At 27.8% G+C, this 27,543-nt stretch overlaps 5 protein-coding genes and 1 long non-coding RNA gene across 21 annotated transcripts in view; 1 reads left to right on the top strand and 5 right to left on the bottom strand.

Moving 5' to 3' along the window:
• Window positions 1-211: 211 nt before the first annotated feature.
• LOC118440724 (PAX3- and PAX7-binding protein 1) lies at window positions 212-7,736 on the bottom strand. 3 transcript variants are annotated; one of them, XM_035864159.2, is made up of 17 exons: window positions 7,671-7,736; window positions 6,773-7,013; window positions 5,928-6,106; window positions 5,098-5,254; window positions 4,893-4,992; window positions 4,580-4,734; window positions 4,361-4,443; window positions 4,058-4,257; window positions 3,686-3,875; window positions 2,611-2,734; window positions 2,232-2,420; window positions 1,845-2,044; window positions 1,605-1,755; window positions 1,307-1,502; window positions 958-1,156; window positions 737-855; window positions 212-584 (listed from the first exon to the last, which is right to left on the bottom strand). In XM_035864159.2, the coding sequence occupies exons 2-17, from the start codon at window positions 6,945-6,947 to the stop codon at window positions 533-535; spliced, it is 2,469 nt and encodes an 822-aa protein (XP_035720052.1). In that variant the 5' UTR covers window positions 6,948-7,013; window positions 7,671-7,736; the 3' UTR covers window positions 212-532. The 3 variants fall into 3 exon arrangements, with proteins under 3 accessions (XP_035720052.1, XP_035720049.1, XP_035720051.1); XM_035864156.2 differs by lacking the exon at window positions 7,671-7,736 and adding an exon at window positions 7,087-7,261; XM_035864158.2 differs by lacking the exon at window positions 7,671-7,736 and adding an exon at window positions 7,100-7,260.
• Window positions 7,737-8,879: 1,143 nt separating this feature from the next.
• On the top strand, window positions 8,880-10,342 carry LOC118440726 (GPN-loop GTPase 2). The gene is made up of 5 exons (XM_035864168.2): window positions 8,880-9,022; window positions 9,088-9,293; window positions 9,366-9,480; window positions 9,562-9,757; window positions 9,847-10,342. Exons 1-5 carry the CDS (start codon window positions 8,902-8,904, stop codon window positions 10,082-10,084), a joined length of 876 nt encoding a protein of 291 aa, XP_035720061.1. The 5' UTR covers window positions 8,880-8,901; the 3' UTR covers window positions 10,085-10,342.
• LOC118440725 (trafficking protein particle complex subunit 13) lies at window positions 9,360-12,346 on the bottom strand. 4 transcript variants are annotated; one of them, XR_014982274.1, is made up of 12 exons: window positions 12,187-12,346; window positions 11,840-12,008; window positions 11,644-11,728; window positions 11,440-11,567; window positions 11,241-11,364; window positions 11,071-11,167; window positions 10,774-11,000; window positions 10,588-10,688; window positions 10,336-10,483; window positions 10,151-10,266; window positions 9,999-10,049; window positions 9,360-9,493 (listed from the first exon to the last, which is right to left on the bottom strand). XR_014982274.1 is itself a non-coding variant. In XM_085657624.1 (11 exons), the coding sequence occupies exons 1-10, from the start codon at window positions 12,227-12,229 to the stop codon at window positions 10,174-10,176; spliced, it is 1,215 nt and encodes a 404-aa protein (XP_085513750.1). In that variant the 5' UTR covers window positions 12,230-12,346; the 3' UTR covers window positions 9,366-9,493; window positions 10,151-10,173. The 4 variants fall into 4 exon arrangements, 3 of the variants coding, with proteins under 3 accessions (XP_085513750.1, XP_035720055.1, XP_085513749.1); XM_085657624.1 differs by lacking the exon at window positions 9,999-10,049 and having other exon boundaries at window positions 9,366-9,493; XM_035864162.2 differs by lacking the exon at window positions 9,360-9,493 and having other exon boundaries at window positions 9,912-10,049.
• Window positions 12,347-12,612: 266 nt separating this feature from the next.
• Window positions 12,613-13,803, bottom strand: LOC118440729 (uncharacterized). The gene is made up of 3 exons (XM_035864176.2): window positions 13,353-13,803; window positions 12,921-13,154; window positions 12,613-12,814 (listed from the first exon to the last, which is right to left on the bottom strand). Exons 1-3 carry the CDS (start codon window positions 13,503-13,505, stop codon window positions 12,677-12,679), a joined length of 525 nt encoding a protein of 174 aa, XP_035720069.1. The 5' UTR covers window positions 13,506-13,803; the 3' UTR covers window positions 12,613-12,676.
• A 1,644-nt stretch (window positions 13,804-15,447) lies between these two features.
• LOC146872965 (uncharacterized) lies at window positions 15,448-18,029 on the bottom strand. Its single transcript, XR_014982294.1, has 2 exons — window positions 17,175-18,029; window positions 15,448-16,888 (listed from the first exon to the last, which is right to left on the bottom strand). It is a non-coding gene; the product is annotated as an uncharacterized LOC146872965 (long non-coding RNA).
• Window positions 18,030-18,506: 477 nt separating this feature from the next.
• Window positions 18,507-27,543, bottom strand: part of RhoGEF2 (Rho guanine nucleotide exchange factor 2) — a 75,593-nt gene continuing 66,556 nt past the window's right edge. For all 11 annotated transcript variants that reach the window (XM_035864479.2, XM_035864481.2, XM_035864480.2 and 8 more), the window contains 4 exons: window positions 21,335-21,594; window positions 19,774-21,177; window positions 19,401-19,514; window positions 18,507-19,251 (listed from right to left, as the gene is read on the bottom strand). In XM_035864479.2, the coding sequence (XP_035720372.2) occupies window positions 19,217-19,251; window positions 19,401-19,514; window positions 19,774-21,177; window positions 21,335-21,594 (1,813 nt within the window). In that variant the 3' untranslated portion in view covers window positions 18,507-19,216. The remainder of the gene's footprint in view (window positions 19,252-19,400; window positions 19,515-19,773; window positions 21,178-21,334; window positions 21,595-27,543) is intronic.

Genomic DNA, 27,543 nt, shown 5'->3' with positions numbered 1-27,543 from the left:
ATTCAACATTGATACATGTTTATGCTATGTAGTAATATAAGTCTTTTCTTTTTCTTTTTTTTTTCTTTTTTAATTTATTTATATATGAAAATAGATAAAGAAACATGAAAGAGAATTCATGTTTTTTTTTATTTAGCCAAGACAACTAATGGTACACACTTAATTAATCCTTTTTAAAGAACATTATTTAAGAGATATTGAATATTTACAATTTTATTTTTTAATGTGCACCGTATTATATACAATTGTAGCAAGTGTATTATTTTCATTTATCTTTTGTTTTGTGTCTAAAGATGTGTTATATAGTGCCTGAGTTACTACTATATAAAATAATATGTATTGCGCGCGATATATATATATATATATACACACATATATATATATATATACACAATACATCTAACTGTAATTGTACTACAATGTATACTATATAATATTTTCTTATTTCTAAGTGTATAAAACTATGGATGGGTAACAATTATTAATTATAAAATGTAAATAAATGATACTAAAAACATTCTATCTTATTATATTACAAAGGTTTAATTATCTTCAGGATGGATTTAGAATATTCCCAAGCTTCACTAAAACATTTAATTCAATTTTATTTTAGTACTTTTAAAATTGAAGAATCATTACCTACACACACACACATATATATATATATATATATATATATATATATATATATATTATAGAAATAAAGATGAAATAAATAAATTTTGATTTGACTTACTTATGTGCTGGATTTGCTTGATCTAATTGTTCACTCAATTGTTGAATAAGAGTGGCAAACATTCTAAGATGTTCTATTGTTTCACCTTGCAACCAAGCTCGTGGTAAAGTACTCATAATCTGTATAAAAATATCATTTGTATGTTCATAATACGTTAGAAAAAATTATTGATCGATATATATATATTTGTATTTTAGATTTTATTAGATTAATATAATTACCATATTCGCTTTGAAAAGTGCATCCGGTGCAGATGAGACTCGTAATCCAGCCAAAAGATATCGATTTAATAGCGATCCCAATGCTAAATTTTTTAATTGTGCATCCCCAAGAAGACCTTGCCAACTTAATAAATTTCTTAATAACTTTACCGCCATAGCAAATTGTCGTTGAAAAAATTGATGCCTATTATCCAGTGTTCTAAAAATAACATGATATAAATAAACATTATTAGTTTAGCCTCTCCTCCAACCCGCCCCTCCAAAAAAAAAAAAAAAAAAAAAAAAAAATAAAAAATAAAAAAAAAAGCTATAATTCAAGATTTATTTAATTGAATTAATTCATATTTACTGTTTGGGAAAAATTGGTATAAATACATCATTTTCAACAGCAGCCTTTACTTTTTCTAATATGGCATTAAATAATGATTCTAATGGTTTGCTCGTATCATTCAAGTTTGGATAATCTCTAATAAGCCGATTTACTGTACCAACGAGACGTAATGTTTGAGAAGTAGACATCGGATCCCAAATCTTTTCCACGATGGCTGAAAATTGTAAAATTAATAAAATGTTTTAATAAAGATTTTAAATGATTATTTAATACCTTATACATCTTATTTAAGAAATACTATGTATAATTTGCTTACCTGTTAATTTAGGTATTACAACTTTTTCAACAGTAAGCGGAACTAATCTTACATCAGGATCTCGTTTTAATGAATCTTCTGTTTCTTTTTTATCTAATGCATATAATAATAATGTATTATACCACTTCGTTCTTTCTATATCAGCACTCTCCTAGTAATTAAATAAAAAATATAAATATGTGTTATTGCTAAGAAAGAATTTTTTTAGGGGCATATATTTAAACATATTAAATGAATTACCATGATAGGATTCCAGGTTATTAATTGCAATTTTATAAGAGGTGATAAAATTTTGGGTATACATAAAGATACATAAGCTTCCATATAAGCATCTATGTCAGTTTCTCTCCATAATTCCAACTTCGTTAAAATACCTCTTAGCGTACAATAATCCTCCATCACATCAGCAAATATTTCTTTTCCTTCCTTATCAATTTCCTCTAAAAATAATAAAATAAAAAAAATATATATATAATATATGATCTTTTTTTTTTTATTTTTCAATTGAAGAATCAATAAAATATAAAGACATGTGATAATATAATGTGATAATAATTGTTTTATCTCATGAAATCATTTTTGAGGAGATGAAGGAGATAATTTGAATGTTTAAGATAAATATACAACCTTTTGCTTGCTTAAATGCAAGATTTTGTTGTTCAGTGACCTCATCATCACTGGACATGCCATCTATGTGCTTTGGTAGCGTTGGTGCTAATTCTCTAGCTCTTCTACGACGTGCTCGTCTACCTTCTCTTTCCGTAACTCGTCGAATACGTGCTTCGACTTCTGGACCTCTTCTTATTGCTTGACCTCCTATAAAATAATCATGTTATAATATTTATATGTATAAATGAAATAATTTAAATAATACAAAGAAATAGTTACAAGAAATATTTTCTAAATAATACAATAGAATATAATTATTAGTAATTCTATTATAAATGTGTTATTCGATCAATTTAATAAATAATTGTAACATTTAATAATTACTGAAATAACTGACTTGCTGCAGTTGTAATTTCTTCGGCTTGATCTCTCGTATCCTGTCTTCTTCTTTCCATTAGTTCTATTGAGCGTTCTCCGTATAGATCTAGCCAACGTTGCTCCAATCCAATAACCAAAGGCAGCTAACAAAAAATGATATATTAAATTTCGCACATTACAACAATTTAACAATGCACAAATATATATGCTCCAGAAAATATATATATATATTTTTTATAGTAACATATATTATATGAGTTTTTATTCTTCTTTTTATTTATTTATTTTTTTTATCTATAGTAATATTTCATAAATTTCTCTAGTACGCAGAAAGTATTACTTTGTCATAAGACTCTCTCCTTTTTTTTTTTTTTTTTTTTTTTTATTTTATATATATGTGAGCATACAAATTTTAAATTGAAACTACTTACCACACTTTTGTAATATATATATATATATATATATTAATTTATAAATAATCAAATATTATACTAATTTCTATGTTATACATATCTAAAAAATACAGAGAAGATTTTGACCCCCGGCAATACAAACGATATAAACGGGAAAAAATATATAAATGGATAAATAGATTTCTTTACTTTATAGAATAATTACTAACGTGATTGCTACCTTCTTTCTTCTATAAGTGTATTTTATGGTATCTACCTTATTACTGCATTCATTTTAAGAAAAAAAGAAATATATATATATATACATATATACATAGAAATATATATATATATATATATATAAATATGTATACATAAATAATCTAATATAAATTTAACATTACATTCTAATATATTTTGAGCTTTGTTCTAGCTATAAGTGATGTATATAAAATGGTCATCTGTTTGTATAATTTGACATATACTTATATTTTTTACCAAAAAAAAAAAAAAAAGAAAAAAAAAAGAAAGAAAAAAAAAATTAAAAAAAAAGAAAAGAAAAAAGAAATAAAAAAAAATCCTTTTGAATATTCCATTATAATAAATGATAATATTAAATCGACTGAATGATCTGAACAGTCGATATAGTCTGCATGGAAAACCCCCGTGCACGTAAAAAAACGTGAAAGCGTATAAACCCACCTTCTCATCAAGACACTCTACCAAGTCAGTGACATACCCACGCAACTCTTGGTAATATCTGAAGCGTTGTGCAAGCTGCGGCGCACGAGCTTCGCCTTCATCCAACTCTTTCACAGTCTGCTCTAATTCCTGTTCAAGTTGATGTTGATCTAATTGGTGACGCGAATGTACTTCTCGTAAACTATCCAACCTATAAATTTTCATTGATTCATATTATATAATAACATGTATTACATTATCTATAAAAATACATTTGAAATATACAACATATATAGATATATATGTGTGTGTGTGTGTGTGTGTGTGTGTGTGTGTGTCTTGCTTGTTTTTTATAGATAAAATGAATTGAAAAAAAAAAAAAAGAAACAAAACCTTGCACGCATTTTATTAATAACTTCTTGCGGAGTAATGGGCACTACTTTCGTTGGATCTGGTGGTTGAATGGTTGGTGGAGGTGGTGGTGCCGGCATCATAACCATTTCTAATGGTACTCCAGGTGCAACCATTTGGTTTACATTTAATCCTAATGAGAATTGTTGTTGTATCATAGAATCTTGATGAGCTGCTGCAATCTGTATTATAAAATTTATTTTCAACCGATACTCTATTACGGACAAAACTAAGCTTTGTCATATATTTATACAGAAATAAAATATAAAAGAAAATAATTTTTACCTGAGCACCTGTAACACCCTTTCGAATTTGTTGAGCTTCCCATTCTTCTTCTTCATTTTCATTCTCACTTTCTTCGGCAGAAACTTAAAAAAAAAGAAAAAAAAAAGAAAAAAGGAAAAAAAGAAAAAAGAAAAAAAAAAAAAAAGAAATCCCCATATGACAATTTTCCAAATCTTTTTTAACTTTCATATTAATTAATCTTTATAATATATTATTTACTTTTGTTTGATACTTGTGATGCAAGAAAAGCTTCTCTCCTCTTCTCTTTATCTCGTGCTTCCGTATTGACAGTCATATCAATACGATCTTGAGAATCATCATCGCTTCTATCATGATCTTCTTCTCTAATTAACCGTGATTTCCCTTTCTCATCACTGCATAGAATATAAATATATATATATATATATAGTATAATACGTACATATATGACGTATATACATGTTATGAATAAATATAAAATTATAATAATTCATTAAATTTTTACATCTAACTATTAACTATTATCTATATTATTTCAATAATTAATAATTACCTTTGTTCATCTAAAGGAATATAATCTGTTCCCAATTCCCTAGCCTTTTGTCTACGTTTTCTAGCTGCATGTATCATAGCAGCGTCGGGTATACAGCCACCTAAAAAAATATGGATAATTATAATAAGAAATAATAGAAAAATTATTTAATCTTATTAATTATATATCTCATATACACACACACACAAACACAAACACAACTCACTTTCAAGCAGTATCTTCATGGTATCAGCTTTATCTGTACTTTTTCGAAATTTATGAGAATGAGATTCATCTTCTTCATCAGATGTATAATCGTCCTTGCCTGCTGCCAATGCAGCTCTTCCATTTAAAATCAGTGGTCCGGTATTTTTTATTTTAACCTGTTAATAAAAAATATATTTTTATATTAAAAAAATTTTTTAACGGAATACAAATTAATATTTTTGAAAACAAAATTGAAATTTGTTATGACAAATTGTTTGTTATGACAATTTGTAGAGCTTTTATAGCATGCTTCTTTAATAAAAAGATAACCTGACGATAAATATGAGAAATATATAAATAACACAAAAATTTTAAAAAATTGAAATTATTAATATCTGAGTATATATATATATATATTTATATATAAATATATACAAATGTTTTATAGATAGTAAGAGTACACAGTTGCGTCTTTTCTTGCTATCATGGATAAACAATATAATTTGTTTGAAAATAATAATATATGAACCACATATAAATACAAGACCGGCTATTTGTTTGAATTGATAAAATTTAATTATTGAAGATTATTTGATATGTGCAATACCTTGATATTATGTACACAAATATGAAATATTATTTTCTATATATCCTGTATTATAAAACTCAATATTATCCATTCTATCAAAATGAAATTAATAAATAATACAGGTAATAATGAACATGTCTTCTTGTTGTATATATCCCTTGAGTGTTTGTCAAATATATACTTTAAGACGCAATAAACTGATACTTGATTACAAATTGGAGAAATTCTAATAATAATAATACATCATAGAGATAGCTTACTACTAGATCATCTGTCTTTATTTCTAAATCTTTTTCCTGTTTAATGGACATGTTTGCTTGCTCAGAGTCCACTTGCATTTTCTCTTCACCTTTCTTTTTTCTCCTTTCGTGATCTAGCTGTTTCATCAGTTTTTTGCTCCTCGAAGATTTCTTCACCTTAAAAACTTCTCCATCATCCGCTAAAAAAATCAATAAATTTTATTAAACACTGTAAATGTCATTATTGAAATTAACGTTATTGAAATTGTCGCATTAATCCTGAATCGTTTGACACACTAAAAATTCTTTAGAAATTCATAAATTAAAACATGAATTTTTTATATCCAAGATATAAAATCATAAGTCTAGATATCTAATAAATAATTCTATAAAATATTTCTCTTTTATTAATCTATATTACAAATAAAAAGAAAAAATTATAATATCTATAATATACTCATAATATTATAAAAGTATGTATAGAAGATACGTACGATTTCACAAATGTCTATCCTATATAGTTAAATTTAAACTTTATTATATACTTTTAATGACAATTTAGTTAATTTACTAGAAAATAAGCTTCCTTACATGAAATTAAAAAGAACTATTAAACTATTAATATTATATACAATTATATTCATATTAATCAAATCCTTAGCTTGTTACGTTGAACATATTGTGGAAATATATTTTATATATATATATAAAGAAAAAAAAAAAACTAGAAAAAACTTTGATAAGCTATCATTACAATATTTTACGATAAAAATATCTTTCATTCTAATTGTCCATATATGATAAATTAATAATAATCTTTCTAATATGTTACTATAATTTATGCAATAGCAGATATTAACATTTACCTTCTTCTAGCTCCTCTCCAAAACTAAGGAGCGTTTGTTTTGGTTTGTCTTTCTTCTTGGCTTTTACTTTGACAGGCTGAGTATCTTCGATTTCCATCCTGTTTTCATTATCCTCGTCCTCGTCATTGAAAGGTCGCCGACGAATATTCCGTTTTGGTTTATTAAATAATGACATTGTTAACACAGCAATAGTGGTAGCCAACCAACCTGAGATTTTAACTTGACCTATACACTAATTCGGCTGAAATTGAAATACCAATAAAAAAAAATTGCAATTAACGATAAAAAATATATTAAAATAAATATATCGATACCACATAAATTTACATCTATTAACGAAGATATTTTTCTACTAAGTACACGATGATGGCGATAACTCGTCCATACGAGACTTCACAATGTGAGTCGATCTTAGAATGTAAAATGTGTAGAGAATAACTTCGTAATTCTAACCAAAAATGAACATATAATGGAGATTAACACAACCAATAAAAATGTTTTCTACATATTGCAACAAAATACAAATGCATAAACATTTGGACAAATTGTGCTGGTATAGCGATGATAGCGACGCCTATATGCGAATATTGTACTTTGCGATAGAGTCAATAAAAAGCACATGAGTCGTTAGAATGCAGGAACATCTGTTTTAGTCCTAATGTAGGATATAGTCCTAATTAGAAAGAATTAAAGTATAATGAACAGAAAGAATAAAGATGCGATATATTAGTTAAAGTGAAAAATAAAATTTTTATTACAGTTCCCTTTTTTTGTATTGTAAATATGGGACGAATAATAATGCTTATAGAGATAAGAATTGATTACACCATTAAATAATGTAATCAAACTTTATTCCACCTTAAATAATAATCGTCTTTGTCTCTCTTGTTTATTGCACCTTTGTATATTCACGAATAGAGTTAATCCTTCGATGATTGGGACAAGAAGAGTTCTTCATAAAAACAACTCTCCCTAGATGGGATGCTCAATATATATTTTTATTACCGGTGACATGTCGCGACACCTATCGACTTTGCCGCGAAACACGATGCTGGTATAAGATCATCATTAGTGTAATATTTTTCTATTATTCTTCAATTAATAAATTTTTTATATTTTATTATTGATAAATCTTAGCGCATTAATACGGTAAATCAAATGTTGTAACAATTAATCACAATAAAAGTGAAAGTCGTTTATAATTGGATCGCATATCTAATTAACGACAATTTCAAGGATTACGTCTACAAAAATAGACGTATCTTTCGTGAGATAGAAATCGCCATAATATTATTATTTCTTGATCAAGAAATAATATAACAATTTTATCACAATTCTAAATAGTAAAAAACAAAATACTTGTCAATCAATGACAATCGATTTGTTATATGTACGTATATGTAAAGTTTGTTGTATATTTGTAATATACGTTTATTCATAAATAAAAGCGATAAAGAAAAAGAAAAAAGGAAATTATAAACATAAAACATTTTTGTTGTAAGTATTACTTCGTACTTATATCATTTCTTATATGGAACATTTGAACTTATAATATGTTTTGGGAATATAATTATTAACTAATTTTCTATAATTTAAGTATGATAATCATTTTTTTTTTCAGAAATGTGTGAAAAATTATGAATCATATTTTTGCAATTAATACTTGTGGATATCATACGGATATTGCTGTAACGATTTACAGGTAACGAACAAATATATAAAGAATAATTGACATTTTGGACTATTAACTAAAATTACATTTTATTTTTAGTAATCGTATATTTTTAATTATATCTCATTTCAAGAAACTGGGATCATTAATTACAGTTAATCGAGAATCGGCTTTAAATCAATTTAACAGTAATATTTTCTCTACCAAGTAAGTAGTTTTATTATTATTTTTTTTTTCTTTACATCTAATATAATTAAATAAAAATTTCAGTATTATTTTTGGTAAAGACGAAGTTGATGTTCATGCTGCCGCTAGATATATCGCAGAAGAAATAAATATAGATAAACCTTTATTGTTGTCATTATCTTTAAAAGATTATAATAAAGAGATATTAAAAACTATAACTGATACTATAAATCAGTTGAAATTGTGGTAATTTTGAAGACTGATAAAAAATATGAGTTTAATATTTGGACAATTGGTCATTGGGCCACCTGGTAGTGGAAAAACTACATACTGTAATGCAATGTGTAAATTTTTGGAACAAATGGGCAGAAAAGTAGCTGTTATCAACATTGGTATGCTTGATATAGCATTAATTTGTAATTATTTAATTTATACAAATATATTTTCTTACCATCAGATCCAGCCAATGAAAATATGGAATATACCCCATTAGTAGATATATCCGAATTAATCGAACACGAAGAAGTAATGTCAGAATATGGTCTTGGTCCGAATGGTGCATTAGTTTACTGTATGGAATTTTTAGAAGCAAATGTCAAATGGTTAATTAGTAAAGTTTTAAATTTGAAGGATTACTACCTTATTTTTGATTGCCCAGGACAGGTATAATTATACATCAATATTTAAATCGTTTATCGTGAATACATTATTGAATTATAACTTTGTTATAAATAGGTTGAACTTTATACACATCATAAATCTGTTAGTTCAATTGTTGAGAAATTGACTCAGAATTTAATAAGATTATGTAGCGTACATCTTGTAGACTCACATCATTGTAGCGATCCAGGTAAATATATTCTCTGAAAGAGTTTATATACACGTTTAAATATTTATAAAGTAAATATAAAGATTTATGATTTGTTTACAGGGAAATATTTATCATCTCTAATTTTATGTACAACTACTATGTTGCAATTAGGTTTACCTCATGTTAACATTATGACAAAATTTGATGAAATGAAAAAATTTAACGATCGTTTAGCATTTAATATAGATTTTTATACAGAAGTACTCGATTTAAAATATCTTCTAGAGAAATTGGACGAGGATCCTTTTACAGCAAAGTATGTTATTTAATTTTTTTTTTTAACAAGTTACAATTTAAACTCTCTTCTTTCTATAAAAGTAATAATAAAATTTTTCTTATATACAGGTACAAAAAGCTTAATGCAGCTTTAGTTTCTTTAGTTGAGGATTATAGTCTTGTAAGTTTTATACCATTGGATGTTTCCAATCAAGCACTTTTGTTACAAGTGAAAAATGCCATTGATAAGGCAAATGGTTACATTTTTGGTGGAAACGAACCTAAGGATGTTCAAACATTATTAGCATGTGCTGTTGGAGCTGTCAGTGAAACTAAAAAAATGTCTACTATAGATGCATATCTTTGAATAAATATTAAATAATAATTATTATTATAATATAATTTTTAAATTAAATATATCCAAAAAATATACATTATATATTGTCCTAAGTCACATTAATTCAATTGGTTGACAAAAATTTGTGCTAAATCATCATAGTCATATACCCTTTTTAAAAAAGTATCCATCAACTTTAAGCCAGAAATAATCTGTAAAGTAAAACTCATATTTTTTATATTATACTTTAAAGTTTTCTTTTTTATATGAAATCTACTCACAGTAATACCACTATCTAATGGGATTAAACTCAAAGGTACATCAATAGAGGTTCCAGGTTTTAACGTTCCAATTATTTTATCAGATATTCCACACCATGCAATTGAATCACTTGATTCCAAACTTAATAACAAATCCATACTTCTTTCTCTAATAATGAATAATTAAAATTACAATAGAATGCATTTATATTTTATAATAAACTATGATTAAAAAAAGATATAAATTAATTAAAAAAAAAAATTAACACATACGAAGTATTTGTTATGTGACATTTAAGATTTACTTGTTCTTCAAGGTAAACCTTCAATGGAATATCTTTCATAATGACTCTTAAATCTCCATATTCTGGTGCCTATTTTCGAGCAAAAAAAAGAAAGTATTATTTCATATATTTAAACTGTTATAAAATCTCTTATCTAATAAATAAGTAATTGAACCATTCTTTGTAACTGGCTTGTTTGTAGTCGTCCTCTTTCTCCCAGATTACTTTTCCATACAATATCCAATTTCCCAATATTAGTAGCATTATGCATCATTTTAGGATCTTTTTGTAAACTTAACTGAGGTTTCAAACAGTATAGATATTGTCTACTGCAACCAGAATCCAATAAGTTAATTTTCCCATAAATACTTTCTCCCTTTTCATTTTTATTTAATGTTGATACTAATAAAAGAAAAAAATTACTTTTTAACATACTATCAATTAAGAATTATTTAATTATGTTATTACTAACCGCTAAATAAATGTGACGATTCCAATGATACTTTTTCTAGACAAATTGGACCTACTGTAAGATTTTGTATTTGTGCCTCAAGATACACTTCATCAGACTATGCAAAAGTATGTTACATATATATATTTTTTATCTTATTATTACTTATATTATCATTTATAATTACTTACTTCTGCATTATAGAATTTTGTTTTCACATCCAATGGCTTAACTACTTGAAATTTAAAATATTTCCTGAACGACTGTTGAGGACCCATTAAATTAGCAGGTGCATAACTAACTTCACATACTAATCTAAAATGATATAAAAATTTAATCACAGGAATTATCAATTCAATAAATAAAATTTTAACTTTTGTTTAATTTTACATATGCGTTCCTATCTCTTTAACTTCATGATGAATAACTTCATCCACTGTATTATCAGGAGCTAATTCTTTGACTTCTGAATTTCCCGATGACAATGAAATAACTTGAGTACTCGTTTGTAAATCTGCCTAGTAAAAGTATATAGCGCAATGAAAATATTTATATTTTTATTTTCAAAAAAAATATTTAATTTCTAACAATTACCTTAACAGTCACATTTTTAACTACTTGATTACTACCATTATGTACACATAAATAGCTTGAAAATATTTCTCCTAAATATATATTTCTGAAATATATAAATAAATTCTATTATTGTATTATATTATACTATTATAAAATATTCCATATATTTAAAAAAAAAAAAAAAAAGAAACTTAAATATTACAAAAACTTATACCCAAAACTTTGCGGTAATACCATAAATTGCCCAATAGCAAGTGTTTCCATTCCTTGCAATGATGTGCAATCATTTTTTAACTCATTGTTGAGCGTATTACCTGGTAAATCTGTTGAATCACAAGTAACAACTATAGGACTGGCAAGAGTGGGTCGTGTTAACCTCATTACTAGAAAAAAATTTATAAAATTGTCAATTTCACATATTTGGCATTGAAGAAAAAAATATTAAATACATATATAAATATGAATTATTATTATTGTAGTATTATTGTTTTTCTTTTTTTTTTACAACACAATATATAAACATATATATATATATATACATATCAAAATATTATGTATTACCTTTTAAAGCAAGTAAATATTCATTTTTTGGTTTAGTCTCCATCTTTTAGTAAGAAATTCAAAAATATTGCCAAGATCTAACGAACTAATATTTATTTCCTATGAATCAAAACAACTTTTTACCAAAAGTCAACTAACATATTTAGCTTACTAAAAGTTCTAAATAACAATCGAAGTTCATTAATCTAGGGTCCCTAAAAAGAACGTATAGTAAGTCATATTTCTATGATATTCGTATTTATTTGTAAACTGCTTAAATTTATAGAAATATTATAAAATCTTTGAAATTTTATTAAAAATATTTTTATTGATACAAATGTAATTATTGAAACAAAAATAATGATTTATTACTCATTGTATAAATAAAATAAAATGATTTAATATTTTTTATAATACTTATACGCATTATATATGTATAATATTTTCATGATAATATTTTTTGATAAAGAATTTCTTTATCATTACATACAAAACGCAAATGTCTATATTATTATAAATTCTCAGTTTTATTAAGTAAATCTATATATGCTTCGGAAATTAAATGTTCTGGTTCAATATCTAATTTTTTCATTATATCCTGTGTAATTTTTTCTCCATAACTAACATCTTGATCATCATTTAGAGCAACCTAAAATAGAAAAATATCAAACATTTATATGTAAGAATATTTTTCACATATACATTTGTTGTAACATGTACATGATTATTTAATTATTAAATCATACATTACATACTTCTAATTCCAAAAAACTACCTAATCCGTGTACATCATCAATGTGTATTCGAGTTTGATCAATCATAAATAATCGTCTTGTTTTTTTTACAACTCCTAAAGTACCATTAGAAATGGTTAATATATCTCTTAAATTTTCACATGTTTCTGCGTTCATTTTTATTTTTTTATAATTACTAAGCTTAGGCCCCGTAACGTTAGGTCTTTCATAATAAATTATTTCACCAGTTTTATCCTATAAAATGACATTATTATGTATTTTCTATTATAATATCTCAAAGTATTTTATATAAAAAAAAAAAAAAAAAAAAAAGGAAATATAAGAAGATAATCAAATTGAAATATTAAAATATTAGTTAAATTAAAATAAAAAATTAAAATAGTAATTAAATAAATTGATTAGTTTAGTAGATATACATATATATTTACTTACTTCAAATTGACGCAATTTTAATCTACCTGTTTTCGTATTAAAGAAAGTATCATACTGTTCTATAACAATCCATTTACTTTCGGTAATTTTTTCAAGTTTATTAATAAGCGTTGTGGAATCACTGATTTTCGTTTTTATTTCGATATTTCGCATTTTTCTTTCACGATAATTTGTTACTTTAGATCAATAATACGTACTTAATATGTCTTGTAAATTTCCTATTATTTCTTTTTCTTTTTTTTTCTTTTTTTACTTTTAAAGACACTGTATTTATTAGAACTTAATTTAATTTTATTTAAATATCATCACTAATGAAATATTTTCTTTATGATATTCGATATTATCTTATATATTAATATACTTTAAATCTCAAAACGAATCGATAATATAAACTAATCTTATAACCATAAAAATTCTTTTGCATCCGATCATTAGAACGTCTTCTAGTCAACTACTGTTCAGTTGCTTATCAATTTTGTTTGTATTGTTGATATATCAGAATTAAATGAAAATAAAGGAAGAACGAGAGTAATAACTTTTATTAATACATTATATTTATATTTATGATCATATCGTATAAGTTTTATATATGATGAGGTTATGAAGAGAAAAAAAATGTGTACATATATATATATATATATATATATGTATGTATATACATATACACATTTTTTTTCTATATGTATAGAAAAAAAAACCTAATTTTTATATGTACTTTTATACATTTTAAGATGATTTAGATCTAATAATAATAATAATAATATAAACAAATGATTTGATTTAAATGAAAATCTTTCTGATAACATTAAATAAACAAAAAGAAACAGATATTTACAAAAATGTCATTTAAATAAAGCCTGAAAGCATGGTTTTATATTTCTTTATTTTAGCTTATAAGAAATATAATATGCATAACTTTCAGTTCTCCTTTCACCAATTAAAAATGTATTATCAATCGCTATGGAATCAAGAGAATTATTTATATCATACACATTGTTCTCCTAGATAACGTACAAAAAATATGCTGATTTTACATATTTAAGTATTTTGTATTTATCTGACAAAACTTGTTTCCATTTCTGATTGTATTTTTAATAAATTAAAACAATTTCAAATTAATATACGAATATACAGTTCTTTCTATATGAAGATACAAGAGAAGCAATTTCCATTTTTTTTTTGTTTTTTCTTTTTGTTTTTTTCTTTAAAAAGCATGTTTCATCCGCAAGTACATATAATATTTATGTAGTTTTACTTTTTTTTTTATCTTAGATTATTCATCTAAGAGGAGAGTGCACTTCTTTCTCTAAGGATATACATAAAATCTTTCTATTGTCAAGTGCACGATTTTTTCTGTGAAAATATAGAAATTATTACGAATCAACAATGCTATTATTAAACATTTACATTTAACCTTATTCAAGTATTTATAGTGTGTGTTTAAAATGATTGCAAAAAATATACAATTTTATAAGTATTTTAATGCAGTAAAATAATAGTGATAATAATAATAATAATATAATATATAATAATAATAATAATAATAATAATAATAATAATAATAATAATAATAATAATAATAATAATAATAATAATAATAAAATAATCAGAGCATTCATCGGCTCAGGACATCAACCACCATAATAGTACAATGTACTTTCAATCTGTAGCAAAACCCGTCAAAAGGAGTAACTCGGGTCACGCCAAGAAAAAATAAATAATAATGATAATAATAATAATAATTAATAGTAATAATAATAATAATAATAATAATAATAATAATAATAATAATAATAATAATAATAATAAGAATAATAATAATATCAACTAATAATGTTATTAAATATTTTTATACATATACATAGTATTGTATTTATAATGCTTTGAAGTTCATTATTAGATAAAGAATTAATGAACAATAACAGTAAAATTTTACGTCAGTAAATAAATTCTTTATCTCGTGTGATTATTATTCCAATCATATATAAACTTATTTTAGCATTCCGATCGTTTGATTTCTTCAACATATCCAGACATTGTGATGACATAACAATTTATATATATATAATCATGAAGTCACAATAGGTCATATTTCTTTCTTTTCTCTTTTTTTTCTTTTTTTTTTTTTGTAAAATGTTGGATCTGCTACATTTCTATTAATTGTTTATTACTGCATTCATTGTAATTTATATTTTGATATATTATCAATCAGAGAATTATTATAAAATATTTTCATATTCGTAGAGACATCCAGTGATTTAGGAAAGGAACTTTGTCGCTCACATAGGCAAATGTAGCACCAAGATATAAGTACAACATTGAGAGCAAAATTATTGATTTGAAAATAGAAACATTGCAAAATATAAGAAGACATCTGGATGATCAGAGAGCAAAAATATTGCGTTTATGAACTTCATTCGTTTTTCACATATATCATTCTTGTGCTATTGAATTCTTTTAAAATTGAATCATTTCTATCATAAACTAATAAATCTTAGTTCATGATTTCATCATAAATCAAAATTTTACACGCTCGTTATATTTGAGATATTATGTTTAAATTCTTTTTTTTTTGTTTGTTTGTTTTTTGGAGCACTCAAAATTATAGAAATGTTATAAAATGTCAGATTATTCATAGTATTACAAAAATGCAACAGTCTTAGTGTTATCTAAGAAATGGTTCTTCCGCATCATTTCGTTGTTGTAAAAAATGCAAAATGATGTTAATTGTCCAACACTACTCGTTCATACTATCATTACTGTTACTTTTTACTTTTTTTTTTTCTTTTGTCAGATTATTATACCAATGTATAAAAGAATTGTTAAGGCCTTACATGCATTTCTCTTTAGAAATCGAGAGACTTGGTGAAAGTAAAAGATTAATCGAAGAACAAGAAAGCAATTTATTAACTGTTCATAAATTTCTTACTTCAACAAGTTCTCAAGTCTAAAGCGGATACAGGCCTGGAAAGAATCAACATGGCAACAGGGATATGCTACCTGGCATAAATAATGACTATTCAGTATTTAAACTGTTTAGCATTGTCACACATGCAGCCTTGGAAAATGTCCAAGATTAAAAAAAATTATGAAAAATTATTATCATATCATTTTAGGAAATCTTTAAATGATTGGCCAATATATATCTTTCCCTACAGCTTTTACAATTTAGTAGGGATCAGTCAGAAGGAGACAAGGTAGTTTAACAAACAAATTTAAGCCTTCCTTCCAACTTGGAAATTGCAACAGCATTCAATTACATTCAGTCGATCTATTACACTAATCATTCAAACTACACTCACAAATCACGCTTTTCAATTTCAATATATACTTCTTCAATGTCTACAGTATTGTTATGCTTCTCAATAATGTTTTTCTTGTTTAAGTTTACATTATTATAAATGTACAGTTTTGAACATAATTTAATCAATACTCCAGTTGTGTGTCGTATCTTCTAATCGATTTACACTCTACGTTAGCCGGAAAACACTGATTTGGCGTACAGCAGTCGCATCCTAGTGTCACCGAGTCACTCACTGAAATTGGGCAGTACGTAAAGACGCAGAATAAATTATAAGTCATGATAATTCAGTTTCGTGATTACGAAAGTGATCTGATTCATTTGATATATTAAAAGGCATATTTCGTCATAAGTTAATTTATTCTTAATACTAATACATAAAAGATAAAATTATTTTTAAATAATTCAAATTTAAATGTCAAAATATCTCAAAATAATACAAATAATACGACTTAGATCACATTTCATAATCATTGGCCAAATTATTAAAATAATTGAAAATTAAAGTTAAAATAACTAACCGGTTATTCCATTCGAGTTTAAGACACAACAGATGCTTCAGAAAATCTGCAGCGACGAATGTCAGGGTTAATGAAGGCGTTTGTTTTTGTTTTTTCTTTATTTCACTCACTCTCTCTCTCTCTCTCTCTCTCTTTCTCTCTCTCTCTCTCTCGCTCTCTCTCTCTCTCTCTCTCTGTATGTGTGTGTGTGTATTGTGTGTGTGTAATTTCTCTTCTGCAAACTTTTGTCACTCATCTTGTGTCTCTTCTCTTTTCTTTTTCGTGTTCTTATAATTTCCCTTATATACGTAGTAAATATAAATATTTTCAAAAATTCAATTGTTTATAGGAAAAAAAAAAAAAAAAAACGCCATATCTCTTCTTACAATTATGCGCATTGATTTAAGCGCTGTGTGTAACATATAGTTACTATAATAAACAAATGATGATCATTGTCATGTGGCGATCGATCGCCTCTTATATGTTTCAAAGGATAAATTTATATAAGTATATATACATGCGTTTGAATGTACATGTCGAAATATATATATATTTATATATAGATCTATTATATATAAGCATATTTTCTTCTCTGTATTTTTTATTTACGTGTTTTTCATTTTCCTCTTCTTTATGAGTGTGGTTACTACAATTGTAATGTTTGCCAAGAAATAATCATTAGTATAGCAGAAATGTTTTTTTTTTCCTCTCTCTTCCCCACAATAAAAATGGCGTTGAATATTCAGCAAATACAAAATTGTCGAATTTTGAAAACTTGTAAGAAAGCAAACTCAAAACTAAAATTATAAAATAAATGTAGAGAGACAAAATATATACAAAAAAAAAATACAATCAGTGAGAGACTATTGAAACAGAATGAATGCAGATAATTTACAATAATATATATATATATATATATATATATATATATATATATATATATATATATATATATATATATATACGTAAACACATATTTATATAAAGGAAAGGTAAAACTGTGAACACAGCAATAATTGGAAAAAAAACGATTGAAAAACGATCAGAACACTTTGATAAGCAAATAAAAATAAATAGAGAATTTTAATCTGTAAAAAATAGATTCACTCTTCAAAACTATGAAGTCCAAAACGAATAAACATCTATTACTATTACTATAGTAAACGAATCGTTAAAAATGTAAACGATACAGAAAGGGTTATTATTATATTCGCTTTTTGCGAAGCAATGATCGTAACGTTTGTAAGAGCATAAATATTTTCTCTCTTTCATATTTTCCATTCTTAACAATTGGTAAATATCAGTTACAATTCTGCAAATTTTCATTTGTTTTTCTCAAAAACACATCTCAACTTTTGGTAAAGTATCATTCATTACTTTTCAAAGACATGTCAATGTTTTACAAAGTTGATAGAAAAATGGATTTTGGGTTGTCAGAATCGAAAATTGATGATCCCGGATTTCTTTTCTTATTCTTTTCTTTTTTTCTTTTTTTTTTTTGGTTGACTGACTTCTTTCTTCTGACCATTATTATTAAAATTATCCAACATTCTCTTGCCAATTTTTCCCGCTTCTAATTATTCTTTATCCCTAATAAAATTCTCTTTTTTACGTTCTCCGGCCCAGCTTGACTGTGTTGTGACCCTCATAAATTTCATTTCATTTCATTTCATTTCATTTCATTTCATTCCATTTTATTTTTGTTTTCTTTTTCTTCTTCTTCCTTTTTTTTTCTTTTTTTTTCTTTATAGCGATGCTACGGGCCCAAGAAGGAACACACACATATTAAAAACTGCAACTTTTGTCAGCTGCCATGTTCAAGTGTCATAATTAGTTGGGAACACAATTCTCCACGAAATTCGCACACACGACAGTGTATTGTTGTTATTGGTGCGGGTGAATATCTCACTTGTGAAGAAGACTTCAGGCGGAAAAAATGGTTTGGGTGGCTGGACCGGGATTACGAACCCGAAGAGAAGACTTTTCGCTTGTCGGGCGATTGCAGCTTTAAACCACCATTAAGCTTACCCAGATCCTCTTGCCAATTCTTCCGCTTTTAATTCTTATCTACGTAAATTTCCTACACGTCTTGGACATTCTGGAAATACAAAAGATAGAAATTAAGTACGATAATAGAATTAAATATTGAAATAAATATGTGTGTGTGTGTGTGTGTGTGTGTATGAATGTATGTATATGAGCATATTGGATTATAGGAATAAAAAAAAAATGTAAAAAGAATAATACCTATCGTTGTAAGAACTGGTTCTGCAACATGAACAGATGGTACCTCCACGTGTACTTCAAGAGGATCAATAAGGGAGATTTCTGTGATGACCATACGCAATGGTTCCCCGATACCTGATTATTCAAAGTAATATTAATTGATCAAAGAGAATTAATGAACGTCCTACTTTAACTTTTTATAGTAATTATTAATTTGCTATTATATTGTTTAAAAAGTGACGTGATATTATTATCAAAGCTTTCTTATATTACGAAGAACATTACGTGGAAACAATCAAATAATAACTGTTTCAAGGATATTGATCATTATTCTTGTAACGTAGCACCGAGTAATCAAATTATGAAAGTGATTAATAATATACATAGAAATTACCTCTTGGTGTTGGTGACTCGGACTTTTGTGGTTGATGTTGTTGTGATGATGATTCGCTCGTCGAAGGTTCAACTTTTGCGGTATCCGGTACACCACCGTCTTCCTCTTTTTCAATATTTCCTAAGTTATCAGGCCTATCCTTTTGCTCTTTTTCATGTTCTTGTTCTGATTCTAATTTTTGTTCATGTTCTCGTTCTAATTCAGACTCTAATTCTGGTTCACGTTCATGTTCGTGTTCTGGCTCGTGTTCTTGTTCCGCGGCATGATCTGTTTTCCCTTCGACGACATGACTAGGCAGAGCCAAAGACGTATCCTCCATTCCGGATACAGACTCTTCTGGCAGTGTAGTAGGTGGAGTAGGTCTTCTACCTTGTCTATCACGAGTCTTATAAGCTTCGGCCGTTTCTGAAATGTGTTTACACCATAATTTGCGTTCGGCCGGAGAGGCAGCCACCAGGTCATAAATTTGTGCTCCATTTTGCGAGGTATTGACCAAATACAATGAGTTTTTGTCCACGGCATTGTGCCTGACAAGTACCGTTGATACTTTAACGATAGGGCTTAACACGGAATTCGCTTGACTGGTATTAATAAACTTTAACAGGTACTTTTCATCTTGACGGTGCAAGAAAAATATCGTGTCGTCGAGTAAAACGACATGCAAATCGACCGGTTTCGCTCTATTCTGTTCGGTTCTACGCCATTGCAATGGACCCTCGTAAATAAGTTTGCGTTTAGTTATATCGAGATTCTTGAACTCTTGAACGGTTGGATGATCGAATTTATCGAAGGCCGATCTGTCGATGGTACGTTGAATTTCTACGAGACGTTGGTAATCTTCTGCTTCCTTTACGGCCTGATTTACACGACTTAAGATCTCTTTGCTACGTTCGAGACTACGTAACACCGATGCCTTCTCCTTCTCATTCTTTTCCATCGTATATTTTGCGAGATTTTCAAAGAGCAAAGGATACTTGGTCAGTCTCAACATACCTGTCAGTATGTGGTCCTTCAGTTGTAATCTCCTACAAAGAGGATTGGCTTCGATTTCGTTCAGAAACGAATTTAATTTAAGATCTTTCCTACGTCGATCTCTCAACGCGTCCAAAGCAACTTGCTGTTTCGCACAATAAGTCGAGGCGGCACGTTCGAACGTCTCACCGGCTTCTCCGTCGAACATTTCCAATAAAAGATCACCGACATCGCCCACGCAAGGATTTTCCTTCTTTTTCCTTTTCATTGCCTGATTGAAACGCGAATGTATCGCTACCATTTCGTCCAGATTCGAAAAGAGCAATTGGATCTGATCCAATGGCAGTACTTGCGATTCTAGTAATGGTTTGTGGAAGACATGGGATAGTACCTTCAAAGCACGTACGTGAGATCGTTCCGTATGAAACAGTTCTGTCGTTAACAAAAGAAATCATATCGTAGATGAACAATTACGTTCTACGTTTGTTTTCGTTTTTTTTTCTCTTTCTTTTCTTTTTTTTTTTTTTTTTTTTTCGAATATATAAAATTGAAAACTAATTCTCGAGCATGGGATCATCAATCTACGTACCATTGATAACTTCTTGCCTCTTTTTCTCGGAATTACTAAGACGCGCTAGTACTTCTTCGGTGACACCTTGACTCCAATCGGATGGATCTGGCTCGACATCGACGTCACTGTCCCACGAGGTCGATGCGTTGGCCGACGAGGTCGCTGGATGCACTTGTTCCAAGCTCGTACTTGGACTGTCCAAACTTCTCGTCGATAAACTGCTATTAGACGAGCTACCAGCCGAATTTCCAGGAAATGTACCGGAAGGATCGCAGTCACTGAAATAAGCCCTGTAGTCAATCGTTAGCTTATAACACAAGCTTTTTAACGTAAGCAGTTACCCCTTTTTTCTTTGAATAAACATTTCTAATATAATGAACTGTTTTCTAAAGCCCTATTCAAGAAACATTCACATGAGACTTTTATGACTTTAATGGTATCTACCCACGTTCTTTACTCGGAAACGATATACGCTAATTCCAAGGATTAATTCCATTTTACAAAATGACGCTAAAATTCATGGGGAATATCTGGCATCAAAGAAATTATATTCGATGTAGGTTGTGATCACGTTGATATATATATATATATATATATATATATATATATATATATATATATATACATCATCATCATCAATTCAAATATTACAAAATATCATTTTAATCCCCATAATATATAAAAACGAAAATATGATCGTTTTGGTTTTCTTTTCTTTTTGTTTGTTTTTTTTTTTGTTCGTTCGTTCGTTCGTTCATTCGTTTGTTTGTTTGTTTGTTTGTTTGTTTACATACTAATTAAATTTTCATACGATAATCAAAATGAAATATTATCGATCTAATGATCGATATATTAATCAGCTGCAGCTACCTTTCGGATCTTGTACGTCGTTCATTAACAGGAAGGGCCTCTATTCCAAGGTCCCCATGTGGACCCTCGACGACATTCTCATCCGCGCTTGGATACCTTTTCGTAATGTTGTTAGATCGATCGATAAGGGAAGAAGGATCCGCGTGAGATACCGGATTGGTCAAGTTCGTCTCGTTTTCGCGAGAACGAGGTCGAGGACGAACACGTCGTGAACCGCGCTGTCTCATCTTTTCTTATGTCTTCTTACTTTCGAAGCGTTTCCACAATGGAATAAAAGAGACAATCACGTAATAAATGCATCACAACCTCGTCGACATTGAACGCGAGTTTCGATTCGATAATTATTAAACACTATTTCGATCACTATCGCATTATCTCTGTCCACTTCCAGGGACACGACAACAACAATAATAACAACAACGACAACAACAACAACGACAACAGCAGCAGCAGCAGTAGTAGCGCACTTTTTTCTTTCTTCTTTTCGTTTATTTTTTCTTTAATTAATATAGAAGAAAATTTCTTTGTGTTGTTATTATTAGGAGAAAAAGAAGAAAAAAAAAAGAAATTAAAAATGTCTAATGTCTAAATTGTCAGGTGTACTGTTGTATTGAAATAAAGATTTTTTTATAACTGATACAAACGTTGAAAGACATAATAAATGGAATAATAATCTTTCTTATTTTCTCTCTCTCTTTTTTTTTTCTTTTTGGTTTCCTTTCGTTTGATCTTCCTTTCCCTTCCCCTAATAGATCAATTTCTTTTTTCCTTTTTTTTCTTTTCCAATATTTTATTTCTCAAAATTAATATAAATCGTGTAAACTTCGTTAAGTTTAACGGGTCGCTTCGTTCGAGATCAACGACGACCGACAAACGTCGTGTTAGCATGATTTGTGTCGCCCTTATAAAGGTTGAACCTTATTTTCTCTCTATGTCTAAAAGTCGGACGGGTAGTATAGGTGATAGCGGATGCACTGACATTTTCCTTATTCGACTATTCTGGATAATATTACGTGCCACGTGTGATATTATTCTGTCGTATGATTAAAAAAGAAACATATTTTACACGAGATTATATATTAGTAGAGACTAGGATCGATTATCTATGTATTTATATAACGTAGATGAAAGAAAATAAATAAAATCAAAATCGTTTGAATTTTTTATTGTATTACGTTAAATGGGGGTCAATCTTTTTTTCTCCGCGCGCGCATGTTTGTGTGTGTGTGTGCGCGTGCATGCGTATGTATATGTTAATATAAATTACCAATATGAGCCAAGAAAAATGAAAATCCTGAGACATTAGAAATAATAAGAGAGAGAAAGAGAGAGAGAGAGAGAGAGAGAGAGAGAGAGAGAGAGAGAGAGAGAGAGAGACAATCCTCGAGATATTTTTATCATTCATTTTTAAACGCATCGTTTCTTCCTATCGACTACTTATATAAAATATTCCAATATTAGTATTATGTGTATAAAAAAAGTTACTTTTTTTTTTTTATCGATAAATATTATATCACTTTGTAACAATCAACGAAAATAAAGTTTCCATTACTTTTCAAATAGACATAATACTGGTGAAAAAAATTTTTTTTAAATTAAAAGAAAAACAAAAACAAAAAAGAAAAAAAAACAAAGATAAAGGGAAAATGAAAAATAGAAAAAATCATATGCGATATAAAAAAAAACAAAAAAAGAAAAAAAAGAAATCGTTTTGAAGAGTTTTAGTCACTGTTCCAATCCAATAAATAATACGTATTACAAACTGATATATCTTTTTTCAATTTTGCACAATTAAAATGTATTATTTCAAACATATTTCTATATCTAACAATCGTACCGTACTACGTATGCATGCATAGTACATACATACGTACATACATACATATATACGTGCATATGTACACAGCATACATATACGTATGGTATCTATGCAGGGCCGTTATGTATATATAGATATGTAGGAGTGTATAAGCTTGCAAGCTTAATCGGCGTCGATCGAGGTGAGCCTTATCGAAGCCGCTCCTTCATCACTTTAATCAACCCTCTCGATATAGAACCACCATTGCCGCAGCTGCGATATATAAACGCGGCGTTCTTGTGCATACAAAAGAGAACGTGTATGTCGCTGGTAATATATCCAACGCCGGTGCAGGGATACTCACGATCTATTCGTAAGGCATGAATGCTTCCGATCATCTATTCAACGAAGGTATTAGACCGAGAATATTTCTTCGTCGAAGTGTATTCGTTCATTTTACTTCCTCGCCCCACTACCTCTAGCCCTACACCCTCGTCTCTCTCTCTCTATCTCTATCTCTCTCTTTCTCTTTCTCTCTCTCTCTTTCTCTCTTTCTCGCCCATCACCCCTCACCCCACCCACCCATACTCTGCTATCTAATAACACTCTCGTATACAACATTTTTATTTCTTTTCTCGTCCTACAAAATTTAAAGTACACTTTATTATATAACATAGATGGATATTTTTTATGAAATAAAATCTTCGTTAGTTTTTAGTTTGAAATTTTTTTTTAAATTTTTAAAGAGACAGAAAGAGGGAGAGAGAGAGAGAGAGAGAGAGAGAGAGAGAGAAAGTATTTTATTTTAAATAAATATTAATTCAAATTTTAACGATATAAAATAAAATATATTATATTTACTGATACTCTCTCTCTCTCTCTCTCTCTCTCTCTCTCTTCGTATTTTTATAAATTACTTTTATAAATTAATTACTATATATAAATACTTTTAGAAAAAGTTTGTGATAAGATTTTCTTTTTCAAATATAAAATATCAAATTTCAATAATAAATATATATATATATAATATATTAAATAAAAAGTATTTATTTACTTATTATTATTATTATTATTATTTTGTTTCATAGAGAAAAAAAAAGAAAAGATAAAAAAGAACAAAAATCTATATAAAATCATCGATCGTTATGATTATATGCAATTTGCAAATCTATTCACGTCCTCGAACACACACACACACACACACACATATATATATATATATATATATATATATATTCTTTCAGACTACGCTCTGAAGAAATGGTAAGAGAAGAAAAAAGTAGGAGGCTGCGTGAAGACTACGCACTACCGTCTACGTATTGATTCGAGAGTATCGATCGCGCTTCGAAAATAAAGCCCAAGATGTCTATTATCTACTATGGCTGATATCGCTTTGGCCATCCTTTTGCGAACTGCACGTTGCGTACGAGGAGGGTTGATAAAACGAGGTCACTTTCCTCTTCTTCTCTCTCTCTCTCTCTCTCTTTCTCTCTCTCTCTATCTCTCTTTCTTTTTTTTCCTTTCCTTTGCCATTCTGGTTTATCGATCTTTTTTAAACCAGATATACGAGCCACATCATCCTTATAAAAGCTTGCGAGTGTACTTTAAATGCCGATGGGGAGGGGAAGAGAAACAGCAAGAAGGGAGAGAGAGAAAGGGACGGGGGAGGGTAGGAGAGAAGAGAAGCCGGGGAAGGGAGGGATAGATACGATAGAATGATGTGATATGAATGGAAATATCGATTGACTAATTTCCGAAAATAACAAACCATTTAAGAACGAAATTATACACCCTTATTCCTTGAAAATAGCATAAAATGTATTAATACATTGTTGAGATACGGTTATTAGATACGTATATGAAAAATCTAAACAAGTTTCATATATACATATACAATGAACGTGTTTATAATTGAATTAGAAAAATTATTATTAAGATAAAAAGTTTTAAAGAAAATATATACAATGTCGAAGATCAAGGGAACATTGTATATTAAAATGCAATAAATATTATTAAAAAGAAAAAAGAAAAAAAAGAGAAAAGAAAAAAGAAAAAGAAAAATTTACCAAAAAAGTGCCGGAAAAAAGACTTTTGAAATCCTTCTTCCTCTCCTTGTATTCAAAAGTGCGGATATTTTTAATCCATAAAAAAATATTTTAAAGTATTAAAGAAGATTACGGTGGATTAAACAACATGATTTACGGTGTATTTCACTACGAAAAAAAAAAAAAAAATAACTATCCGAGAAATGTTAAAAAGTATTAAAAAAGTATTAAAATGTTAAAAAGTATTAAATATTTTACAATAAGTGACACAAGTTCTTAGACGGTTGAAAAATTTCTAATTAGTGTAGTCTTACAAAAAAAGAAAAGAAAAAAAAAAAAAAGAAAAAGGTTTCGAAAATGATCCATTGATTTTTAAAATTAATTTAGGAACTTTTGTATGAGTTCCCATTCTCTGCATTTATTAAACACAGTGGATGATACTTTTGATATATGAAAAAATATTAAAAGAATGATAGAGAGCAAGGTCACGACTCGAATAAAACAATGGATTTTACAGTGTAGTTCATTTAGATTTTTCGATCATCGACAATTGAATTTAATTACGATCAACGTGACCCCCTTTAATACATATATGTCCTATATTCTTTTTACGAAGATACGTGTGCGACTTGGTTGTAACTAAGAGAACAATAGAAACGATACGAGCTTATCATTTCTAGGATTAGTAATAATCATTTTCGATTAATTGCAATTGTTTCTTTAATTAATTTTCTAAATGTTCAAATTCAAAAATGCGAAGCATTTTATATAAAACTTTGGAATAAGAGTATCATTTATAAAAGTAATCAATGTAATATCTGTATATTATTGTTATTGTAATATTTTTCCAAAGATTGCATTTATTTAGTTACCATGTAATTTGAATGATTTTCAAACAACGTTAAAACCAGACCCTGAAGCACTACATAACATTGACGTTTGCATTATGTTCGGATTTTGAGCTCAAGTACCTTTAAGAAGACGACAAAGAAGAAGGGAAACCTCATTATGAGCTTAGTCAACACGACCCGATAGGAGAAACGATTTGGGTGTTTACTATTTCTATGATGAACCTAAGTGTATATAAATATATATATATATATATATATTTATTTATTTATTTTATATTTATATATACATAGTTTCGTATGTACATAGGATACGTATTAACTACATACGTATATTTATATCTACGTATTGGTATTCATGATTTTGTGTACATACGTATGTACGTATGTGTATATAAATATATATATATATATATTTATTTATTTATTTATTTGTATATACATATATTATACTTTCCTATATATTAAGGAAAGTACTTTTACGTTTCTTATGTACACATATATACAGATATTATCGTGTATGTATTTTTCTATATATTTATTTTGCTGTATATAATGCGCGTATATTTAAGGGTATAATAACTATCTATCTATCTATCTATCTATCTATCTATATATGAATCTATGTACATAGGTGACACGTAAAAGCGAGGCACCATCGTCAAT

The sequence above is a fragment of the Vespa mandarinia genome, chromosome 6 (genome assembly GCF_050613455.1).
Source record: "Vespa mandarinia isolate Hongniang chromosome 6, ASM5061345v1, whole genome shotgun sequence".
Classification (NCBI taxonomy): domain Eukaryota; kingdom Metazoa; phylum Arthropoda; class Insecta; order Hymenoptera; family Vespidae; genus Vespa; species Vespa mandarinia.
The sequence above is the reverse complement of the archived record's forward strand: the minus strand, read 5'-3'. Positions and strand labels throughout refer to the sequence as shown.

Excerpts from the sequence above, each read along its gene's own strand:
- LOC118440729 (XM_035864176.2), bottom strand. The coding sequence starts at position 13,505 with ATGCGAAATATCGAAATAAAAACGAAAATCAGTGATTCCACAACGCTT. Across the intron at positions 13,155-13,352 it reads TAAAATTGCGTCAATTTGAA|GATAAAACTGGTGAAATAAT; the intron begins GTAAGTAAATAT and ends GTCATTTTATAG. Across the intron at positions 12,815-12,920 it reads GTAGTTTTTTGGAATTAGAA|GTTGCTCTAAATGATGATCA; the intron begins GTATGTAATGTA and ends TTTCTATTTTAG.
- LOC118440725 (XM_085657624.1), bottom strand. The coding sequence starts at position 12,229 with ATGGAGACTAAACCAAAAAATGAATATTTACTTGCTTTAAAAG. Across the intron at positions 12,009-12,186 it reads ATATTTACTTGCTTTAAAAG|TAATGAGGTTAACACGACCC; the intron begins GTAATACATAAT and ends ATTTTTTTCTAG. Across the intron at positions 10,689-10,773 it reads CAAGCCAGTTACAAAGAATG|GCACCAGAATATGGAGATTT; the intron begins GTTCAATTACTT and ends GCTCGAAAATAG.
- LOC118440726 (XM_035864168.2), top strand. The coding sequence starts at position 8,902 with ATGAGTTTAATATTTGGACAATTGGTCATTGGGCCACCTGGTAGTGGA. Across the intron at positions 9,023-9,087 it reads AGTAGCTGTTATCAACATTG|ATCCAGCCAATGAAAATATG; the intron begins GTATGCTTGATA and ends TCTTACCATCAG. Across the intron at positions 9,294-9,365 it reads TTTTTGATTGCCCAGGACAG|GTTGAACTTTATACACATCA; the intron begins GTATAATTATAC and ends TGTTATAAATAG.
- LOC118440724 (XM_035864159.2), bottom strand. The coding sequence starts at position 6,947 with ATGTCATTATTTAATAAACCAAAACGGAATATTCGTCGGCGACCTTTC. Across the intron at positions 2,735-3,685 it reads TAGAGTGTCTTGATGAGAAG|CTGCCTTTGGTTATTGGATT; the intron begins GTGGGTTTATAC and ends ATTTTTTGTTAG. Across the intron at positions 1,503-1,604 it reads TGTAATACCTAAATTAACAG|CCATCGTGGAAAAGATTTGG; the intron begins GTAAGCAAATTA and ends TACAATTTTCAG.